The 20747-nt window shown below is 47.5% G+C and overlaps 1 protein-coding gene across 4 annotated transcripts in view; it reads right to left on the bottom strand.

Annotated features, from left to right (window-relative positions):
• Positions 1-20747, bottom strand: part of pxb (putative Hedgehog signaling attenuator pxb) — a 190635-nt gene that overhangs the window by 12453 nt on the left and 157435 nt on the right. For all 4 annotated transcript variants that reach the window (XM_034320837.2, XM_034320835.2, XM_034320838.2 and 1 more), the window contains 2 exons: positions 16347-16459; positions 1191-1422 (listed from right to left, as the gene is read on the bottom strand). In XM_034320837.2, coding sequence (XP_034176728.2) covers positions 1191-1422; positions 16347-16459 — 345 coding nt within the window. The remainder of the gene's footprint in view (positions 1-1190; positions 1423-16346; positions 16460-20747) is intronic.

Here is a 20747-nt window from a genome sequence, read left to right as displayed (position 1 = left end):
TATAGTTTTTCGTCAGCTCGCTGAACCCGCAGAGACACTAGACTACCTACAACCTCACGATGGAACTTAACTACGACGACGAGGACGACGAGTTTATAGCGAAACACGGAAGCCACGAATAAAAAGAATCGCTCGAACGATCCTGGAACGATCGTGGCCAACGATATCACGGGATATGTGAAGCATCTTCTGGCCCGTAACACGTTCGAAGCGTCGGAAGGACACGTGGAACGAGATAGGGACAGACATCCGAGACGGAGCAGTCTCTATAAGAAGATGTCGCTCGCGAACGACATGTGTCACGTGTTCTGTACGTACAGATATATGTCCTCGGGCTTGCTGAGCAGACTGTGTATCTGTTGCATCGTGCACAACGGACACACCTCCTCCTCGGTGCCCTCGGCCACGATCCTTCTCGCGGTACCCGGTGCCTTCTTCGACGAACCACCGTTGTCCACGATGTACGCGTAACCGTCCGAGTCGAGGGAGTTCGATCGAGGCGAAGATGAACGGAACAATCTCGACACTTTGTTTCCGCCCGTTTCCGATTGATTATTCGTCCGTTCGTACCTCGTCGACTCGATGTCCCGATCTTTGAAGTCGATGTACGAGTAACCTTCCGAGTCGACCGACGGTCGTCTAACGTTAGACGCGTCGTCGCGAGACGGTACCGGTTGGCCGTGACCGGAAGGAGCGACGGAACTGTGCGATCGAACGGGTGGCGTCTGAAGCCTGGGTCGATGGGTGGGCGTGATGGGAAGTCGGGAATCTATCGGACGAGCCGACACGCAGCTGTCGTTTAGATCCGGACTGGTTAGGACATTGGATGGCGAGGGGGTGGGTGGAAGGGGTTGTTGGCTGGTTATCAGGGCGTTTTGACTGGCCAGTAGCAAGTGACTGTTTCGAAGAAGGTTATTGCTGTTCTGCGAGAGCGGACTAGTCGAGCTGGCGCATCGTAATGGCGCGTGAGTGGCTATCGAAAGCGGAACACCCTGTGACTTGGCGAGGAGAGCGCGTGGCGTTCGATAACCACCCAAGACCGCCCTGGAGGGCTTGTCCTGTACTCGCAGTATAGCCCTAGGATCCCGGTAGTCGAGATAGTCGAGATGATGAGGCGCGGGAGGGCGGGCACGCTGCAACTGTTGCGGCTGTCGGTCCCCTAGGCTGTGTCGTTGATCGGGATTTCGTACCTCGATCGTCGGCGCCTGGCTCGGATGATGGCTCGGCAGGTGATTGTGCAGCTGCGAGTGCGTCACCGCTTCCGGCAGGTCCTCGTACAGCACCGCGCCACCCGCGCTACCGCTTCCGCCGAGCGACTGTCCATCGGTCAACACGCGAGCCCGGCCACCAGCCGCGGCCGCCGCTGCCGCCGCTCCTGCTGCGCTCTTGCACGGTAGCAGGTTCTGAACTTTCCGCTTGTGCCTGCAACAGAAAATCCGTCCTCCTTGTTAGTCAAATGTAAAAAGGTTAATAAAGAGAAAAATTTGAAAATCCAGGCTACACCCTTTTCTTTTACACTTCCGTCCTTCGCGTAATCTACCCTCCGGATTACCTCAAAGCTCATTATAATATCATCCACATAAATTTGAAAAAAATTTTATTATTTCAAGAATATTCGTACGGGTAAGAAAGGAATTTTTGACCTGCGCGTTTAAGGGTAGAAAGGGGCGGTAATAAAACGGTTCCTGGTGCGTGATAAAGCACCCTTCAGCGGCGTAATAATTCTACGGGATCGGAAGTGGGAGAAAGACGAACAAATTTGCTGGCCCTTGGTAAAAATGCAGAACGGAAGGTTGAGTTTCTCGTTAAAGGTACCTCTATTACAGACAGAAAACCGAGAACGAGTAGATCCTGGTCTCATCTACGTACACCAGGGAAAGTTCACGGCAGAAGGTGGAAGAAGCTCGATTTGCGGTACTCCCGTCAATCTCGCCTTCCATCTTTCGAGGTGGAACTCGCGGAACACCGACGAGAAAGGCTCACCGACACGCTATTCCGTTGCTACCGCCGCTCGGCAAAGTAGTTTACCCTTCAAGTTTTAATTATCTAATTAACTCCGTCAGTTCGATAATATTTGCCTGTGTAATTAAACCGCGCCAGCTAAGGTTAACAACTTGTGGCGCACTTCTCAATAGTAGGTCGTCGAGGTGAATGGCTGAGGGAAAGGATATCTCTGTGCATTTACACGGGAATAGATCGGGGATGGTGAAGGATATAATAGGCAAATTAATTGTCGAACCGAGACGGTGCTTTCCGGTCTGATTTTTCATCCAACGATCGAATCGAGGTATAAGGCGAGGCATCCGTTATTCCTCTCAATTATCCATAATACTGTTAACGGGGAAACCTTTTCTGACCACTGTTACAATTTACACACTACCGTCCATAAATATTAGGATACTCCTAGTTTTTGTTAGAAAAGAATATAGAATTAACTGAACTGTACAAAACAACATAATCCATTAAGACAATTAAATTGCTCGCTACAATATCATCAGAATGATTAATTTTAATTATACTATAACAACATAGATGAAATTACTCGAAGAGCTGGTCGAGTCCTAAAAGATTATCCCGTGGGTGGGCAAAGAGCCAGTTACGTCGTAAAACAGCGGTTTAAACGAGAAACTGGAAGCCTAGATCCGTGTTCCGAGGAACTCCCGATGAACCCCTGCATGCGTTTCCTCGTGAACCGTTCCCATTCCAAGTTTCACGCTCCACGGTCCGAGCCGAAAGAGCCAGTATACATATAAAGACGAGCGTAAACTAAGCATCGTCTGCTTCCTCTACCGGCAAGATTTCAATTTGCCTAATGCTGTCGACTGTCAGGCATAGAAATGCAACCGCGCTTAGCGTTGCTCTCGACGCGTACCGACCGCCAAGCACGGTCCGTGAGTTTGCATGCACAGTTGCCATTTTCACGGCGCCATTTTCGCCTGCAGCATGACGAGAGCAACGTACACCGGATGCACGTGGAAAGCGTGGCAGCCGACGCGCAACCTGCTTCTCACCCGATCCCCGTCCATTCGTTCTGATCGTCTTTCTCTTTCGTCGAAAAATTGAAATATTAATATCAATCGAGAGAGGGTATTTACTCCTCGAACGACATACGACGGCAGGATCATGATTCCGTTTTGAAAGATACATATATCTGGAATACATTCTGCATTTGAATTTAAGGGATGCACGATTCGGTTCAATTTCCTGGCCGGTGCCATCCTGTTCGGTTAAAGGATATACCTGTATATCGAGGAATAGTGGAGGAACGACAACATTACCGATGTCGAAGGAGGAGGAACGGAGAATCCTGCGAGTTATGAAAGGTAAAAGGGTGCGAGCGGTCGGGCGAGGGAGGGGGTTGGAAAGTCGTTTATCGAGTCGACAGGTTGGGTGTACCCAGGCGCATTGATATGCAAAATTTGTAGTTTCGAGAAGCTTACGAGAAACTCCGGCGGCAAGTAAACTTGAAAATCCAATGCGCTCCGGTACCAGGGGTTGGCTTTAACCGGTTCCCGCTTCCGGCACGAGGTTTCACGTACGCGCTGTGTCGGCTGCCCCGAACCGAATACCTTTAACGCGCTTCTAAATATTCCGACGACATTTTTGCGGCTTCCGAAACACGTGTGAAGGAATATTTTTTCTATCCCTTTCAAAATTCGCCCCTTAAAGCTTTCTCAGACAATTTTCTTTATTTCTATTTTATAAACGCACGCGGAAAACAAAATTGTCTCTGTTTTTCGATTAAATCGTGCAACTTTTAGTCGGAAGAACAGAGGGTGGGGGTTGAAAGGTAGTGCGAAAGATCGGTTCGTTCATTCGCAAGGATTATACGGAAGTCTGCAGATGACTGAAAGCAAAAGCGGAGTTGATACGCGTTTCCTCGTAGTCGCACGCAACGCGTAACACGATGAACAGACGAGCTGTGAAAACGCTCTGGAAAGGCTGAAAGACGAGCTGCGAGCGTCGGGGCAAGATAGAAACAGAAAAGGCAGTTAATTAGTCCGAGTTAAAAGCTCCGCTTAAATGACCTATTCAACGCTTAGTGACAGCGAACTCGTTCCACCTCGATGCAGCTTTTCGAAGAAAGCTTGGGAAACGAGGCAAGGAGACGGGTCTGCAACAAGGCGTCGTACGTCTTCGTTACGCAGAATGCAACGGTGTAGAGTCGAAAGAGGGGATTATATTGTAAGGGTAGGTAGAAGAGTTAAAGGGTAGGTTTCTTCGAGAAAATTAAGTTAAAGTATTAGTCTTGTTATTTACCATCCTCGTATCGCACAGATGGAAGACAGAAAAAATAGAAGATCAATTTTAGAAATAGACCAGAAAGCTAGCTTTGATTAGAAATCTTGCTACACTGAAATATAATTCATTTACAGACGCATCGATGATAACTATAAACTGAAACGAATTTCACTTGGGGCTATCGTACATGTAAAAGAGGAAACGTAAATGTAGCCATGTATAGAGGGCCAGGATTAGGAGGGAGGTGGTGAAACCCTTGGACAAACGCGTGCACCAGTGTTCGAAGGGTCGACACTCCACAAAGCTCTTTATGGTCCGTTATACGACCGCAAGCTCGCGATACCGTGTTTAGCACGGCTATGCGATCACGAACACGACTAGCCTATTCCAGGTGCATTCACAGTCCCAGTGTTTCTCATGCAATGCGCGTTTTACGACTTCACCCGTCGCTCACCCCTGCGATTCGACGAACGTCAAAATTTACGCATTTCTTTGAAGTACCGTAACATCAGTGGCTCACGCGATGCGAGCACAGTTGACAATTACTTGCTAACAACACTGTCTGCCCAAGTGATTTATTTCCCTTGATTTGCGGACCATTAGGTCTTAAATAACGTGGCACGTATACTTTTATGTCATCAAATCGTGTCGGAGTTTTTATTTGAAAATCAAAACCATTTGATATGCAACAACGAAAATACATTTCCACCGGTTTCTGTGTGCAGACACTTTATAGCCCTTCAAACTTTATGGGTCCTCTCGAGGGTCGGACCTTAGGCGAAGCATAAATCCCGTTGATTTATCTCGACGAGCATACAGGGAGTCGTGCAAAACCAAATTCAACCCCTTCTTCCTGGTGTGTCCAGCTCGTACAAGCAGTCTGGGATATTGTTTTGCCGCTATCTTGGTACGCGCTTATCAGGAAGGGTTAGCACCGCGGTGACATTATTTCCGTCCGGTCGAGCGACCTCCCCCGCGACGGTTATCGGAAAGGGAACCGATTCGGATCCTCCTCGTCATCGATTGTTTATGACTATTCGGAATAGGATCTCTGTTCATCTTTAGGTACGAATATTTAACGATGTACAGAAAAATTTTGTGCAAGCCAAAATAGATCTAAGCAGAGAGGGGGTGGAAAGTAATGTTAGATGGGGGTTGTATTCGCGCACGTGGCGCGACGTACGACGTCGCCTGATTGAAACACCGTGGATATTTAAATTGCGAAAGTTTACGAATAAATTTGTGTGCTAAGGCACTTCTGGTCGCGCGTTGCTCTTCCAGCCGAGTTTACCCTCGTTTTCTTTTTTCAAGATTTACCTAATGAGCTGGCGGCCGCCCGAACAAATACAGCCGGCGCGCTTTCCGCGTTTCCCCTGACAGAAAAGCCACGTTGAAAAACGCGGATTGTTCTTTCATCGCTTTGCCATCGTGAACTTCTACCCGGTTTCGTTTTCCCTCGACCTTAAACCGGGAAAACGTCCTACGGGTCGCGCTTGTTTATTAATTTCTCCCCAACCAGGAAGAATCGATGCCTCGAAGACGCGATATTAATCTCTCGAAAGAAACAAATGGGATATTATTACTTAAGATCGGTTATTAATTACGAGTTCAAATTTATATCGTTGTTTTTTCAAAGAAACCTTTCGTCAGGATCGATTTGTCGAGGAATTGAAGGGCGGAAGGGCAGCTAATCTCTGATCGACGCGAACAAGAATCGTCTGCGTCTAATCGGATAGTGGCGGGCCGCAGGTACGTAGCAAGGAGGGCTATTGAAGACGTTGAGAAGTTGGCAGACGAGGAGACGGCTAGAGTTGTAATAGGAAGATAGCGAGAGGGCGAGAGAAGGGTGGAGGTTAGTAAGTGAAACGGAGCTTGATTAACCAGCCGTCTGACCGAACGCCTTTAGCTCCGTGCACCGGTCGAAACGGAATGGAAGCTGGCGTCGTAATGACCTCAAAGGTGCTTTTGGATCCGCATGGAAGGTGTGCTGTCGCGTCAGACATCTCTCGGAATTGTACATTGTCCCTCGAGTGGCACCCACTTGGCACAACGGACCACATTAACCGACGATGCCCGTGTAGATCAAGTGGAGGATCCTTTGACGAACGGCATTAACGTCGTTTCAAGTGCCACTGGATCCTTTGGACAGACACCCTTCACTGATAACATTCCGTTTACCGTTTTCACCCTCGAATCTCTTCCGCGTGTTTTGGACACAACTTAAAAATAAAATTTTCAAGAATATTCCGAATTCACGTGGACGTTGACGCGAATTAAATAAAAGTCTGGAAACCGCCAAGCCGTATTGTGCCGCGTCGAGGGAGGTAAGAAGGCGAAGAAAGGGATAACGGAGGAGCACGGAACAGGAGGTCACTGTTTGTCGTGGCTAAAAGCATCGGCAATATTATGTGGATGTAGTATCGGATGTCGTTGCGTCTAGCATGTACGTCCCCCGGGTGTCCGGTTACCGTTTACGTCCCGAAGGAGCATCATCCTCCGATTTCGAAGGATAACGCGGATCTCGTAGCTTCGAACGGAGATTGCGGTCGGATGAGTAGACCGTTTCCTTTTTGCCTTTCCTTTTCGCTCACTGCATCCTTTCTTCCTCTTCTTCTGGTCGCTATAGCGATCAATAAGACGCGTTTTATAGCAGACAAGCTCGACGCGAATGGAAGGATCGCAGTGGAATTGTTGCAATTTCAAGGACAATCCTCTTGGGAACAGAATTTATCTCGCGAAATTTCGAATAGTTATTTTATTCTGATTTTAACGCGTTGTCCCGGTGCAGGTGAATTCGTTTCGCGTAGTGAAAAGATTGAATTATTATAATATTAATACACGGGACACATCGTTGCTCTCGGCTTCGGATTTAAAGCGAAAAATGTCCATCGATTCGATTGAAATTAATAAAAATCCAGTTATTGCATATCGACGAGAGTGATCGGCGATTTTTATCGGTTCCTCGATGGATCTTCACGAGAGCGATTCAATCTCGCTGTCTGCACGGATCTAGGTCAAGGGTCGACCGGTTTGCTGGAAGGGAATTCGCATTTCAGGAGCATCACGTTGACGTTCTGGCAGACTTTAATCGCATCTGCACCGTACGTTCAGCGACCTGTCACTCGTCAACGAGCTCGAGCCTCGAATTCGATTTACTCGCCTCTATCTCCGTCTCTCTTCCTATTTCGCCGGTCACTACACCCTTTCGATTCACCGTCTCGCTCTTTCCTTTTCACCGTTCCCGTTGCCGCTGAATATTCAGAAGGCGTTCGTTCGATAGATGGCTTAGCCTGGTGATAAGAGGGGAAAAATCGAGGAGGAAGAAAGAAGTTGGAAAGGAGAGAAACGGGCGGACGAGCAGGTATTATGCTTGGGAAGGCGAGGAAATTAGCTCTCGCCAGTTTTAATATCCGTTTTATTTTATTTCGTCGAGGGATGCGACTCTGGACCCATTATACAGGCTGATTCACATAATTTACGCGGGTTGTAAATTGTAACTTAATTAAACATAAACCAGAAGAAATATATTCAAACAAAATGAACCTCTTTGCACCATCCAGCATTTCTATTTTCCATTTTCAAGCAGCATCACAGTTGCGATTGGATATGAATTACCCTGTATAAATCCCTTCTTTACGTATCGTCACGAAAGATCGTAATCGCTGGAAGGATAAGAGGAAAGAGAAAGCGAGAGGATCGATCGACCAATTTCCTACCCAAGGATTATTTTCCATGACGGAGAAATTTAATTTTCATGTTTTCCAAACTCTTCCTCCCGGTCTCTCCTTTCACCTCTTCGACGGTGTTATAATTCAAGCTACTAGTAGCTTTATCGCGGCAGTGGCTTAATTAGAATTTTTAATCGTTCACCACCGTTTCTCATCGAGCATAGAAAGCCGCGTTCTCTTCGATTTTCGACCGTTCGATCGAGTCTATGGAAATTCTCGAAGCGTTCACCCGTTCCCAACTACCCTCGACCGTAAATTCGTTTCAATTAATTTAACTAACAAACGTCGAGCGTCGGTTCCCTCCCTCTCGGCGTCGTTTCAGTCGCTAGTATTTCTGGGGATCACTAAATAGAACGTAAACAGAGAATTGCTTTCGAAAGTTTTCGAAAGTTTCTTCAGTTTAGAACTAGAGACGAAAGGCGATATTCCGCACGCGTTATCGGCAAAGGGGCAGGATTTTCCGAGAAGAGAAGTTGGTTTTCATTCGCGTGCAATGATCGCGTTACGCGTTTCTATCGTTCCTTTTTTTTTCCACCAGACGAAGAGCAAACGACACGAGCGTCGCGACGCTGAAAGACGAACGAGGCGCATTAACGAGAAACCAACGGAGTCTTCACGAGAATGTTGAACCGTGTCTGAATTCGATTTTACCTGCTATCTCGCCTCGTTGCCACGAGTAGTTAGCATAAATCTGTTTATGAAACTCTCTGCCGCTCTTCTACTATCTTCTCCTTCTATCTTCAACAATTTTTTCTCTTTCTATTCACGAAATTTTCATCGTCGACGCGCTATTCGTCGTGCACAAAAGACGAATACTCACGGTTACCTCGACCCGACTGTTTCCATGCTGCAATCACCGTCAATGAGGTGTAACTACCGGTGTAATCGAATTCCATTCGAAGCCAAAGCCCGGTATTAATTCGATCAGCAACTTTCCAAAGAACTACCACCGTCGAATTTCCATTTGTCGCGCGGTTGCGGTCGCAGTAAACACGTCCGCTACAAACGCCAATTTCAGGAGAGGGCACCCTAGTTTGACAACTATCGTTGATTAACGCACTAATATTACGAATTCGAGACGAACGGTTTTGATTAACAATAACGGTTTAACGAGGAACGTTTGTCGATAGTTTTCGAAAGTTCACCATTTTCTACTAACCCTTCTCGTTAGATTTATAAAATTCATTACAGATCATGATAATATTCGAACAATGGTATTTAGTTAAATACAAAAATACAGCTTAATTATGATATAATTAATACGGAATTGGCCTCATTTTCGTTGTAATTACAACTCGGATATGATTCTCTATGAAACAAATTAACCTCGCCGATATCGATTTCAATGGATCGCCGACATGTGTTAGTTCATTTGGATTATATTTGCATATTTTATGTAACCGTATATTGCCTGTAAAATACACAAGCTTTTGTATGAATTATGATTATTATTATTATAATATCGTGTAAATTTCATACACTTATCTCTTTAATTACAATAATATTCACTCTGGAAATGAATAAACCTCAAATAGCAATTACAGTATCAAGTTCACTGAACTCGTATACCTAAATGTACATTGCATGCAAGATTCGATATGGCCATCAGAAGGGCCGAGCATCAAGACGAGGCACGCAGCCACAATTCCCAAGGAAGCAACCCTCGGAGTCCCGTAACCATCCGCAAGTAGCACAGTCAGTCGATAACCGAAGGAATTCGATGCTCCCGGAAGACGAAGCCGTCGCGATGCACCGGCGGCACACGAATGCTCCTCGGCCATGCGCCAGTAGAGTAGATCAGTGAAATTGCCAACGTTACGCCAATAATTCGTGAAATGCAATTGCCATACGAAGGGCCGACCAAACCGATATGCAGGTAGCAGAGGTAGACGGTATACGGGAACGGACTCTGCGGTCCAGGAAGGTCCGTTCCCTTGAGTATGGTTCGCATACTCGACATAACATAACCGACGTAACGTCCCATTAAGTTCCATTTATACATCACCGTACCGTCGTCCTACCCTTCAACGTAGCTATTCAATTTTTATTGTTTAACTTTACATTCCTAGAAATTGTCAAGACACTTTCGCGACCCAAAAATCCAAGGCTTCAGAAATTTTCGTGTCAAGGGAATGTCCGCGAGGGAATCGCCTTCTTCCGCGACACTATGTAGTCGCTTTTTTTCCCAACGTTTGTTTCGCGCGGCCGTTGACGATTTTCTTTCCCCAATTACGAGCGGTGAAAGCCACGGGGAACAAAAACTCGCCGGGTGAACGACCGTGCATCGCGCGAAAGCCTCGAGTACGCGAATGAAAACGTAACGAGCTTGGCTACACACATTCAACGGTGAATGGGGTGTATCTAACCGGACCGCGACAAAATCGCAGGTGCACGGAATAAACAAGAGAAAAAGAGAGAGAACGAGGCGCACGGTTTGTGCAATTTTGACTGGATGTTCGCGCACGGGGAGAGCCACGATTATGCGCGTGCAATCTACGCGCCCTTTGCAAAAAGCAGACGGACCCGGTGCGTGCCAACGGTGGTTAACGTCCCTGACTTCTCTACTATTCAGAGAAGATGCATGCTAGCAGACAATGACGATGACGTAATTACAGTCAGTTAGTGTAATATTCCCGACTGCGAAATTGCAGCGAAATGGGGACTAGAACGATGCTGGCTCGGAGATTGCGGCTTACGTGCATGACACGGGAAACGAATTAATTTTACGATTTCAATCCAAACATCCTTCGAATGATCTAACAAAATGAGACACCAGGTTTAATATGGAACCTCGAAGTAGCAACGAGGATCTTAAAGTATGCAAGAAACGACGCGGGGAAAGGTGAACGTCATCGGGGGTACGATTATACCAGGAGTAACTGGCGTTTCAAAGACTGACAAGCAGCACGAAGATCGCAACTTTCCGCGACACCGAGAGTTAAATCGACGTCACCCACACGTACGCGGACAAGTAGAAGAGAAAATCTGTTGGTTGTCTCCGACGTCTGGGACGTAGCCGAGCACCCATCCTCGACACCCGACATTCACTCTTGTCGCGTTGAATGCTGTCTCTCCTGACGGCCTGTCATCACCAATTATAACCCATTCAGTACTGCCACGGGTTAAATTACCCATAGACTAGCGTCTCACCCTCCATCGTATCCGTCGCTACGTATGTACAGAGAAACAACGAGCATGATTCACTGTTCCCGGCTCTCCCTGAGCGCGCAACCTCCACTAGGACCCCACCGAAATTACCGGCTGATGGACGTTGCGAGAGGTGCAACTGAATGCACCTATGCACCGGAGGTGCATTTCGAGCCGCGACAACCGTCCTCCGCTTGTCTAATGGCCGCCGTGGATGGTCACAATGGACCCTTGATTACGGCCGACTACGGGTACGCGTTCCAAAACAAACGTATGTAAGTGGAAAAAAAGGGTGAGGATACGTTCGGACCCTGGATACTAATTTAAAGCGTAATCGAAAACGGACGAGAACTAATTTTCCTGGTAAATATAAGAAAAAAATGTGAACGGGTCCGAGGATGAAGAGGATTTTTGTCTTCTCTTAATTACCATCCGTCCTTCGGTCCAAGGCTCAACCGTGTTTTCCGGTCACTTCCAGAACGACGGTCCTCGTCCAGAAGGATCCTTACGGAACGACCCTGGCATGAATAAATCGTCCCCTTCTTGCCTGCTACCCCTTTTTCATCCGGTCGATTTTAATTTCGCGCCTTTAGTCTCGGGTGTCTTTTCAATGAACCTCCTGATCGATCTCGGAATAAACGATCACTGGAGTTTTGATAGAAAATACTAGTGGAACCAATTCAATGACATATTAATTAATATCGAAACCTGTTCATTCTCGAGCATCCTGTTACGGTGGCAAATATTTTTTTTCCGTGAAGAAAGTAATTTATAGTTATTGAGAATAGAATATAATTCTTCCACTCTGCGATTTTCTCTTGCCTGACGTAGGCTCCAGCCCGAGCCATAAAGTCATGGCTTGAACTGGTAACAAGATTTCACTAAGTTCTCTCTGCTCTCTCACTAAGTACTTTTCTCTGCAAATCGATCGAGTTCAATCTCCATTCGATAATTAAAGATACTCAATAAAAGTCGGTTGAAAAATAGTAGAAAAGCGTGATAACAGCAGGATTTCCACCGGGAGCGGTAGAAAGATTTAATTCCTGGTTGCTCGAGACCTTTTAACAGCTGCTACCGCCGCGACCTTCTCGTTTCTTACACCGGCTGCGTTCCCTGGTAATATCCGTAAGTGCATCCCGCGATTTTCTTGCGCGTGCACTTCTTACCAATGTCTCCGGCGTAGAAAGGAAAAAGAGAGGGAAACGTGGTACGTTTCCGAGGTAGCCGTGACGCAGCGTTAACAAGCAATGACTGCAACGACGCCAACGTCGACCGAGACCGACCAAGACGAGACGTATAACGGTGGAGATGCAACGGCAAGTAGACCGAGCTAGGCCAGACGACGGCCACTCTACATAATTGCTAGCTATTGTATGGTGTATGCGCACCCCCATCCCTCCTGCTACCACTCGTTTCAAACCTCCAAGCGCTACTGCTCTCTCTCTCGAGCCAACGTATATTTTTTTCACCACAGCTTACGACACCCTCCGTGAACTCTGGTAACCGGAATTGTTCAGCGGATGTCGAGGAACGAATGTTTCGTGACCCAGACAGCAAGGTGGTAGACGGGTTAAATTCGAAGGTGAAAGGAAGGTGGTGCATTTTGTCCCGGGTCTCCTATTTATTTCCATCCCGGTTCTGTTTCAAAATTAAACTTCTTTTGTTCCGCGAAAGGAGAGATCGTTATAAGAATTGGCAAGAAAATTTCATAGAACTGGTAGACGTCGTTTCGTCGACCCGGTAATCGGATTTCCGTCGAATAAACGGCCGCCATCGGAAACGGGAATGGAAAGGGATTCGGTAACCGCTTGTTTGTCATACGAAATAACCGGGGCTTGTTTGTCAGGCATCGTGTACAAGACGAAACTGTGACGATGCCGGAGGTGGTTGCTGGGTTGGGCACAGGCGTCACGGAGGGAAGACGTAGAAGGAGGATGGTTAAAGTTGGTCGAGAAACGAGGTGGATAGACGGAGGATGAGAGAAAAGCGAAGTGCTCATGCAATGCAGATCGTTAAAGCATCCCCCCGTCGAGCTGGTGACCCGAATGTGGCTTACGGAGACAAAGTGCGGACCAGAAAGGTGGAGGGAAATAGGGGTAAAAGGAAAAGGAAACGGATCGGAATAGTAGAGAGTAGCCTGTCCGTTTCATTCTACTTTTTCTTCCTTGCGATTCTCTCTTTCCGGTTTACATCGTCTCGAATCTGTGCCAGTGCAGACGGAACGCAAGTAAAACTATGTTTCTCACCTTTTCTCTTCGCAACAACTGGTAGTTAACAGTCGTAGAATTTCTCTTCCGGTCGGAGTTTCCGAATTTCAAGACCAGTCTGCTTACTCAGAAGGCAGATTTAGACCGCGAAAGGTTAATGCCACCGATATCGCCGGGTCGGATGCGTTTTTCCGCCTCCATTCAGCCTCCGTTCAAACGAATCGACGCGTCTACGCGAATTGGAGGCGTTTCAAACACCTCCGTCTAGACGTAGCCTCAATTACGAAATAGTTACCGCAGAAAGGTGCGGAAAAGCTTGCCAATAGCTTCTCTCCGGGAAACGGTGAAAAATATAGGTTAGATTAGGCGGAAGAGGCATCGCTAGGAAACTCGAAGGGTGCCGGTTAAATAAAAGCTATGCGGAATCTCCATTCTGCCTTCATCCCCATTTTCACCTATTTCTACTCGGTTACTGCAACACAGAGGTATTTTCCGTTTGGCGTAGAGGAATTTTCTTTTAGATTTTAGAGCTCGCGCTGCAGTTTCTCTTCTCGTTTGGGGATAAGGAAGACAAACGGGAGGAAGAGAGACTATCTGTGGCTAGTTTCCTGCTATCGCTATCCTAGAGCGAACGTTTTTAAAACTTTAGACACGAGTATTCAATATTTACAAGTACATAAATAAAAAGCACAGAAATCGAACAATGATCGTGAAATCGTTTCTAAATCCCTTCTGATCTCATCGCGACGATAACATCCACGATTGGAACGATTCCCAGGGGCAATAATTCAAGTTCAGATATCGTGACTCGTTACATCCACTTACAATTTGTCGCGCGGAACGATTACCCGCCGCGTCGAGTCGCGTCGCGTCGCGGTGCGCCGATTCCGTGGCTGGCGAAGCGGAGAGAAGGAAGATCCGTTCTCGGGACGGTAACGGCTGGTCCCGTTCGCGTGGCCGTTTAAAACAACGACGTGGAATTATCGCGAATTGGCCTGGAACGGCTGCGACGACGTCGGTGCATCGAGCCGAGCAGGAAATAGCGATCGTGGCGGGAGGGAAAGAGCGTGTATCACGGCGATGGAACGAGTACGAGAGAACGCCGAGATGGGAGAACACGGCTCTGATTAGCATACAAACTACGCGTGCACGTGTTGGTTCTCCGCGTTTGCTCGGCACACGAACCACACTCGCGACTAACCGCGTCTGTGTACGCGTGCATTCTCCACCAGCTCGTACACGCTCGTACGTGGTGTCCAAGATCGTGATTAAAAGCTACGCGAGATTTCGATCGAGCTAAACGTACGGTGACCCACTGTTCGTCCAGGATCGCGACAATTTTTCATCCCCGTTCGTTGTTCAGCGCCGAGAATGAATCATAAAGAAAATTATGCTTTCTTGAATCGATAAATTTCCCGAACAACAGTTGCCTCGATCGTCGAGCGAAGCTTTCGAGAGCCGTGAAACGGCCACGATTTTATTACACGTCGGAGTATGAGCTTATTGTCGCTCGTTGGGGAATCGAATAACGAGGAAAACGACAGAACGCGACGTTTAACTGCCACGGAACGAACGGCCCGAGGCGAGAGTAGAGAAAGAAGCGTGGAACGAAGAAACAGGCAGAAGAGAGATGCCACCCACAAAGTCCGACAACTCGGAGCAGAGTGTTGCGGACCGGTAACACTTGAGATACCACGCTTATGGGCCACGATAATGGCCGGCTATTACGATAAACCGAAAAAACTGGCTACAACAGAGACTCGGTTGTGCAAACAGACGGTCCTTTCGTGCACCATGGAAACAAATTATCCACGCGGACAACTCGGTTTGATCCGACGAGTGAAGCGCGTTTACTAAAAAAGAACCTGTGCATACAAGCGAGAAAACTCGTTCGTTTCTTTCCCTTTCCGACGATGTTTCGCGGCAATAAAGTACCGAACATTTCACAGCTCGCGAATACAAGAAGCAGCGACGCCCGAGATATTACCAGGAACGAACGATGATGACCACCTATTACGATAACCGGAGGAAAAGAGGGTCAAAACAGGGCTGGCATTGTCGCGACGAGTGGACCTTCGAGAGCTTTGTCCGGATAAAAATACGACCAGCCTGGTGGATCCTGAATGCAGCCCTCTGTGCGATCCAAAATCGTCTTGGCCCGCTGCCGATCCCTCGGACAAAGTTCATCGATCGTTGCTCGTCCACTATTTTTTTTTCGCCAGCTATGCACACGAAATTAGTTGTCTCTCGCTAACCTTCGAACGCTCTTTCTATCCCGTCGTATTTCATTTTTTTTTCTTTTTTTAATGCGACTCGGGTGTTGGAATAAAACGAACGGCGGTACCACGTAAATCTTCGGCTCGCTTTACCGCTGCGAATGCATATTTCTTCCCCGTACGAGGCACGATCTAGCCGCCTGCTTACGCGGGCACAAAAGAGAGAGAGCCGGTGCAACCACCGTGTCCGGGAGATTATCAGTACGCCACTGTTCCGTCGTTGGCGGCGCGTAACACAGACTCGACGCACGCCCACTTACTCAATGGCCTATTTTAGGATGGTTTAGGAGCAACTGAACGAGCCTCTTCCTTCTTTACATCATTGTCCCTTCCGCAGAGGCCATTACTGTTATTCTACGATAGCCTTATTCAAGGATTTTTATTCGTTGAAAAATATATAACCTTGATTTTAATTTACTGAAATGCGAATGACCCTTACTTCTATCTGACCCCCTTTACACCCGTTCTTTTCCTTTCTTATCCTCTGCACCGTGGGAGAGCCTCCTCCTGGATGGCCACTCGAACCCTTGAAATACGGTTACAACCCGCACGACCTCGAACCTCCAACACCTTACGACGTCCGATCCGAATGAAACCTAGACTTTATTGCCGCGCGGACACTAGTGTCGCGACAACCCTGAAGAACAATTTTAAACGAGAACGTCTGCCTACCCTTCTCGTACTTTCCCGGATTGATTCTATCGCGATCGTGCGAAGATTTATACGAGAATTAGGATTGTACTTACTTCCAGAAGACGACGGACACGATCGCTGCCATCAGCAGCAATACCACCGCACAGGTGATAATCAGGGCGGTGCTCTGCAACGATGGATTCGTGTGGTACGACGCATCGATCATCTGGAAACAAAAGAAATATATTTTAATAACTGCAAGAATTTTTCTATATTCCAATCCACCTGTCAACGGGTCCCATCGTTCGTAACATTATGAAATTTTTCAAATATTCACATTCCATGATTCTTTTCTTCGCTGGCCATTCGGCGTACATCGATAAACCGGGTACGGAAGAGGAATAGAAGCGCCGTTCTCCACGGAATATTGTGCTACGTGTCGTTTGGCCCGCGTCCAAGGGAAGCAGCATTTATCAAAGGTTTCTCCTTCGCGACTATCCTCGCCCCGATACGATCGCAGTTTCCCTCCGTACGTTCGCGTATAAGTCGTTCTTTGTCGAGCATCATCCCTCGCTTTTCCCGACGCACTTACCATCGAGCGGACTCTTCTCGCGGTGGCTCATCGCTCATCATTACAGGGATATTAATGGCGTCGGCTAATGGATTCAGCCGAGAGCTTAGCAGTCAGAATTCCCTTCTTCCTCGCCCGGTTATTCAGCGCGCGGTAGAATTTCCGAAATAAAGCCGACCGCGATGATGATGCATCGTTCTCAGCCGCGATTTTCCTCCGAAGATTTCTCGATCGTCTAGGTACCTTGACGAGCTTGCTAGCGAATTAGCGCGGCTCGGGAAGAAGAGCAAGAACGAGAAGAGATACGTGGAACATTCCCTTCTATCGCGGTTGAACCAGCACCGAGTCCCTTTTATCGGAAACCGACGCGACCCCGCAGGGAGACGACGTCCTGTTCGGTAAAACCGCGAGACTGTGGCCAACCGTCGGACAGAACGAAGGACCCGAGGTCTCCGTTCCTAGAAAACGAGAAATTTACGGAGCACGGATGAAAAGAGCGATCCTTCGGTTCCCACGGTGTTTTTGAAATTTATTCGAAAACGCTATTAACTTTTGTTAATTAGAAAATATAATCACGCAGCTGCATCATTAACGCGTATATAATGGCTCTGTATCGTGACTAATTTTTGTAAGAAATTGAGAACGAGATGAGATCAGCGAGGTAAAGTTCACCCTCGACATTGCCGTTGCTAACCCTCGATGTTACGATTCCGCGAGGGAATTTACGTTGGTTATTGCGCGCGTAGGAGGCCACACGCGTTCGATTATCCTCTAGGATTCCATTAATTGGATCCGGAGTCAGGTTACAGGTTTCTGTGTCCGACGGTGCGCGATGTTGAATCAGAACGGTCGTAAGTAGCCCGTGCAACGGCTGGAAACGTATGGTTTCTCCGTTTGAGAATACAGTGGCAGTACTCGACCGAAATCATGCTTCATAGACGTAACAACTATGGATGGGTCTGCTTTGTTCGATTCTTAGGAAGCTCTTCTGATTATCTGCCGGGTTTTGATTCAGCTAATTGGAGGACAGTGGCTTGGACGTTGGTTTCTATCCATCCTATCTGTTCTTTGCGTGTCTCAGGAAAAGACAAAGGGTGAATTTTGTTATTTATTCAGATGTTAATTTTTACAGGTTGATTTTTCATTACACGAAGCATTTGTTGCGGGGAAAAAAGGGATTTTGAAAATTTCGCTGAAGCACGCACTTTACTAACTACACATAGATCATCGATGATACGCGAGGACGCGAAATCGCGATCCTCGGACGCGCGTCCGTCAATGCAAATTACGCACTCGATCACGGCCCGGTCTCTCGATCCGATTTCCGGCAACTTTGAAGCGCTCTCGCGCCACCACCGACGGATAACGCGTTACGCGTCGGTGGTACACCTGAAATCGGGAAGCTGTACATCAATTAAACGGATGCTGCTCTGTATAGTCGTACGATCGATCGATCGATCCGAGGATTCCTCCTGCCGCGGTCGCGTGTATAGCAAACAGGTCAACGATATCGTCGCGATATTGTTTATGGATCGATGGCCAGCTTTCTGTTCGTTGACCGCTATCGTGCTCCAACTGTCCGGACCGATATTCGCGTTATTCGTTTCACAAAACTCCTCGTAAAAAACGAAACGTTTTCGACCAACGGAAGGCTGAAAAATCGTTCAGAAACACCGCGACGAGATTGGACCGTGGAATAACACGATCCGAGCGAGACGCGATATTACGAGAAATGTTATATATCGTTTAATCGATGCCTGTGTCCCGGTATGATTTTACATAGGTAAAAACATTTGTAAGCTCGTTAATCCGCCATCAACGTCGATAAATACAGCGTTTGTTTGTCTCATCTTTCCCGAGAGCCATTGAGAGATCGGTAACTCGGTCCATTGTGTCTCAGAGCCAAGTACATTGCGTGCAATTCACAGATACGTATGTATTTTCATTGAAGCAATGTATCACATGCAGTTTCTAATTGCCCGCTTAACCCTCGTTGTCTGTACGAGTATTTCAAACGTTTGCAGACAGACAGCAACGCAATTAAGCGTAGACCTTTTCATTTGCACCGGTGAAAATTACCTCGGCAATTCTTGGCAGTAGGCGATACGAGTACGAGGCGCTTTATGACTACACCCGGTTTACGATCTTGTCCTCGCTCTCGGAAAAGTAAAAAAACCTCTTGCTCGTTATTACCCGGTACGGTTAATTTGCATAGCGACACACACGGATAGCTCTTCATATTTCTCGATCGATATTTCGTTTTTCCCACGATGGCAAACTCGTTCGGTCGTTTCACGAGACACGAGAAGCTACCTAATGGTTTCATCGAACCTGACATGGATCCTGCGATGGACATTCGCTAAAATTCCAGGACAGTGGAATTAAAACGAGCACAGACTGTTTCGGAGCTGGTGTATCGCAGGTAGAAGAGGAATAATATCAGATCGTTCGGCGACGCAAAGGCGCCTTGCTAGCTTTCGTTTCCATCGAGTTTCGGGCCGTAACACACGGCCGCGGAGCAGACACAAACGGTTTCGTGCCATCTTGATTCCGTGGCATCGTCTCTCGATTAATTAGCGTGCCGTGGTTAATGAAGCCCGGACTCCGAGCGACGGAGCAAAGGGCCGAGAGGAGTTCGAGGGTTCGCGAGGGCCACAAAGGGCGGAGAGAAAGAGAAGTATCTCGACCCGGTGCGGTGAACGGAATCGATATCGCGTAATGCGATCTATCTGGACGAGTACATTGGATATTATGTTCACCGAATTGTTTGCGAGAGGATAGGTGATACGAAAAGTACCTGTTTCCATGTCGAATGTAAATACAACTGTTCATGAATCGCGTGTATATTTTAATGTCCCATCGCGTGACGTATTCTCTCGCCGCGCCGCTTAAAACGGTCGCTACTTTTCCAAAAAGCTTCTGCTCATTTATCATTCGAGTGATTCAGCAACGGAACACACCGGGGCCAGTCGAAAATTCACTTGATTCCCCCTCCGTGGTTATTAATGGATCCGCGTCGACCCTATAATTTCGCGTTCGACAACGAAACCACCCCCGCGATTTCAGCTTCGCGACTAAATATTGCTATGTATTCCGTACAGGTCGGAGTCGCACGCGAATCTATGAATTTCTGTCTGCTGAGGAAGAAAAATCGATGATTTACCAGCATCCTGAAACTGATCGATAGTACCTAATGGAATTTCAAGAGATTCTTAGCATCCCTTATTCTTTCGATGCTGAAAAACTGTTGAGAAACGTCTCGCAGCCGATGCTCCCTGTAAATTAGTTGCCGCGGCGCGGAGGGTGGAACGAGAAGGAAACGCAGTCGGAACAATAGAAACGCGGTCGTGCCGACGGATAAAAGGGAACGATCGATGTCGAACGGTGATTGGAAAGCAATAAAAAGAAGAAGAAGAAGAAGAAGAGGTGGAATGGAAAAATAACGAAGAAATATTTGCTCGATAAACAGTCGGAGCCGGTTGATTCGAAACAACAGATCGGCTCTCTGTGCAGGACAACGAGGGAACAAAGACGATCAGAAAGGATTCTCCAGTCTTCCGGTAAGTGTCTCGAATTTCTGAAAAGTAAATCTCGACGGTGTGAAACCCTTTAAAATGCTACGATTCCGTGTCGACGAGCTGATCAAAGGGAAAAATAGAGAAAGAAAGGAATCGTGTGGGATTCGGGGAACGAGGGTGCGTTGGACAGAATCGTTGCTCTAACGAGACGATTTTCAATAGGGACAATTTCAGCCAGGTACAAACTGCGTTCTCGCAGGGTAAACGTGCCGATCGTGATCCAACGAGTACAAGGTACTACATACACGGGGATCGGACAGCAACGAGACCAGGTCGACGATCGGTGCTGGCTTTCGTTCCGGTTTGCCAACGATTCGTTACGACTCGAACACGTAAACTCTTGGCAGCAGTGTGATGGCGTAACG

The sequence above is a fragment of the Osmia lignaria genome, chromosome 12 (assembly GCF_051020975.1).
Source record: "Osmia lignaria lignaria isolate PbOS001 chromosome 12, iyOsmLign1, whole genome shotgun sequence".
NCBI lineage: Eukaryota > Metazoa > Arthropoda > Insecta > Hymenoptera > Megachilidae > Osmia > Osmia lignaria.
This window is presented reverse-complemented; position numbering and strand designations above follow the sequence as displayed.